The sequence below is a fragment of the Mus musculus genome, chromosome 1, assembly GCF_000001635.26.
Source record: "Mus musculus strain C57BL/6J chromosome 1, GRCm38.p6 C57BL/6J".
NCBI classification, from domain to species: Eukaryota; Metazoa; Chordata; class Mammalia; order Rodentia; family Muridae; genus Mus; species Mus musculus.
The window spans coordinates 183407859-183410565 of record NC_000067.6 but is presented as its reverse complement, the minus strand read 5'-3'; the positions used below and the strand labels follow the sequence as shown (position 1 = coordinate 183410565).

At 46.5% G+C, this 2707-nt stretch overlaps 1 protein-coding gene across 4 annotated transcripts in view; it reads right to left on the bottom strand.

Annotated features, from left to right (window-relative positions):
- Window positions 1-364: 364 nt before the first annotated feature.
- Window positions 365-2707, bottom strand: part of Taf1a (TATA-box binding protein associated factor, RNA polymerase I, A) — a gene marked incomplete in the record, with an annotated part of 21317 nt that continues 18974 nt past the window's right edge. For 3 of the 4 annotated variants that reach the window (NM_021466.3, NM_001277958.1, NM_001277959.1), the window contains 2 exon segments: window positions 365-1331; window positions 1803-1956. In NM_021466.3, the coding sequence (NP_067441.1) occupies window positions 1213-1331; window positions 1803-1956 (273 nt within the window). 4 annotated transcript variants of the gene reach the window in all.

The following is a 2707-nucleotide window of genomic DNA, read 5'->3' as shown; positions in this document are numbered from 1 at the left end:
ACAAAACCAAACTAACAACAAAAACAAAGTTCTAGAACAGCAAAGCTTTGTGTAGAACCACAGCTACTCAGCTCCCCTGCAAGGTCCTCAAAAGCACAAGGATGCACAAACCCTAACTTAGGATTCCAGAGCCGGGTCCTGCTGACCCTGGCCTGTGCTGTGAGGTTTGAACGTTTACTCCTACGGTGTTACTCTTACAGAGCTCCACACAATCCAACCACCCACTCAGAGAAGCTGGTCCTTTCAATGTGGGAACTCCAGCTTGGCTTAGAATGGTGCTTGAGACAGACACCCACTTGCTTCGTTTGCTCTGGATGAAGTTATTTCTCGATACCCTTTCCCAAGAATAAAATACTACTAAAAATTATCACAAAGCACAACTTTTCCACTTTTATTGTTCATTATTTAAAGCTAGTAGGGCTATAAGCCAATGAGGAAATGTGTGGTTTGTCTCCTGAGCCCCAGTGAGCCTTCCTGGAATCCAAGTACTTTAACAATAACTACAAGGCAGCCAAGGTCATTCTCTAGAAGCACCCATCAGCACATGAGCTACAGAGCCCAGGGTGTCTCTGGCCTTGGGAAGCTGTCCCGCTGTGCTTACTTACTCAGTGCCTGCAGGACGCTACTTCATGGATAGAGATGCTACTGTTGGAGCCTCCTTTTTTTGTTGTTTTGCTTTGTTTCTTTTTGAGACGGGCTTTCTCTGTGTAGCCCTGGCTGTTCTGGAACTCACTCTGTAGACCAGGCTGGCCTCAAACTCAGAAATCTGCCTGCCTCTGCCTCCTGGGATTAAAGACGTGCGCCACCACCGCCCAGCTGGATTCTCATTTCTGAGGGAACATCCAAGTATCCTAGCACACCACGCCTTTAAGGTCAACCACATCTCTTCTAGCACTCTGACTCAAATCAGTCCTCTAGAGTCAAAGGACTGGAGAGTCACATGGTGTCACCTCCTCCTCCTCCTCGACTCTCTACCCCCCACTCAACAGCACCCATTAGTAGCTGTGGGGTGTGGAAATGAAGCTGGTGGAGGAACAAACAGGTGGGAGGGAGGCCGAGCGCCTCCTCCAGGTCTCAGTGAGGGTCTCAAAGCCAGGCTCCTGCAGCGAGTGACACAGCTGACTTCTAGCTTCCACATGCGCATGTGCACAAGTGCGTGTATGTGTAAATGAACCACTACACTGTAGCGATAACTGTAAAATAAGTTAAAATCTAGGTGTGAACACCTGGATTTACAATAGTGTATTTTTTCACAGACTTCTTCATTCGCTTGATTTTCTTCTTCAAGGTTTCATGATCTTGTTTTAAAATATACCGAAAATATTTACAACCTAAAAAAATGAAACAAAATAAGAAAAGGTTTAATATTTATCAAATTATTAAGAATACTTCTACATTTTTATTTTTCTTTAGTCCTGGAACACTAAAGATTCTGAATGTAGATTCGTCTGTGCCACGTATACCAATGTGGCTTGGGTACCTGTAAAAGCCTCGCCAGTGAAGCCGTACCAAGCTGTACCACTTCACAGGCATGGCTCACCCACAGTTATAGCAAGCACATCACCTCCACCCTTCCTCCTAAGCCTAGCCATGGTGATGTGCACATTATATATACCCACTTATTAAGCCAGCCTCCTGAAAGCTAATTTACCCTAACCCAGCTCAGGGCTCCCACTCCCATTCCAGTCACCTCTGCGGCTCCTAAACCCCTAGGCATCCCAAGGACAGATGAATGAGGGCCCCCTTCCTAGCCTCAGCGTGACAAAAGTTCCATCCAGACAAGCAGGAAACCAGCCACAGACCTTTTCCTAAAAGGACCCCTGCCACAAAAGCTTTCTCACAAGCCAAGTCAGTGTCTGCCTTCCAGTCACTCTTCGCCCAAAAGAAGCTGAAGTGAAAAGCTGGCCACCAGTTCCTCCTAGACTTCCACTCTTCTTCAACCCACTCGTGATGGCTTCTGAAAGGAAACAGGAGAACGGGTGTCCTGAGCCTCACTTTCTTGGAGGGTGGAAATAGCTATTTCCTGGCATTTTTGTTAGGAGCAAACTAGTCCAGCAGTCCAAGCATAAAGCTCCTCACCCGGTGTCCGCTGGGGAGCAACTGTTAGCGATTACCATAATCCCTTAAAGGTACCTCACAATCCTAGATAATTACACGCTACAGAAATTACTAGACCCACTCAGATGCCATGGTTACACCGACATACAAATGCATGAGCTTGATGCTGAACCACGCAAACTAAGTGTAAATGTGCATTTAAGACCTGGGCCACCCTTGTGCTGGAACTTCTAGATTCAACATGTGAGCAGTGTTCAGGACCCCTGTGATCCAGTAGGGATTTAAGTGGCTCTAGATCTATACAGTGATTGACAGTGACTGGGCTAACCTATCACACTGCCATAGTGTGAACGCATTCATCATCCTAAGTGCAGGGACCATTACAATGAGGTGAGGTGCCAGGCTACACTTAGGACACTAGGAGCTGAGTCACTGGGACACTGTAAGCTAGAGCCTTGTAAGAGAGCCCAGACAGACAGCAGCTGCCCCTTTCAGCAGGGACAAGAGGGCAATGGGAACCAAGAAACTGGGCTTCACCAGATACCAAATCTGCTGGCACCTTCTCCTTGGATTTTCAGTTACCAGAGATTTTTAAGAAAAAAAAAAAAACAAAACAAAAAACCACTGTCTTAGGATTTATTCCTCTGTC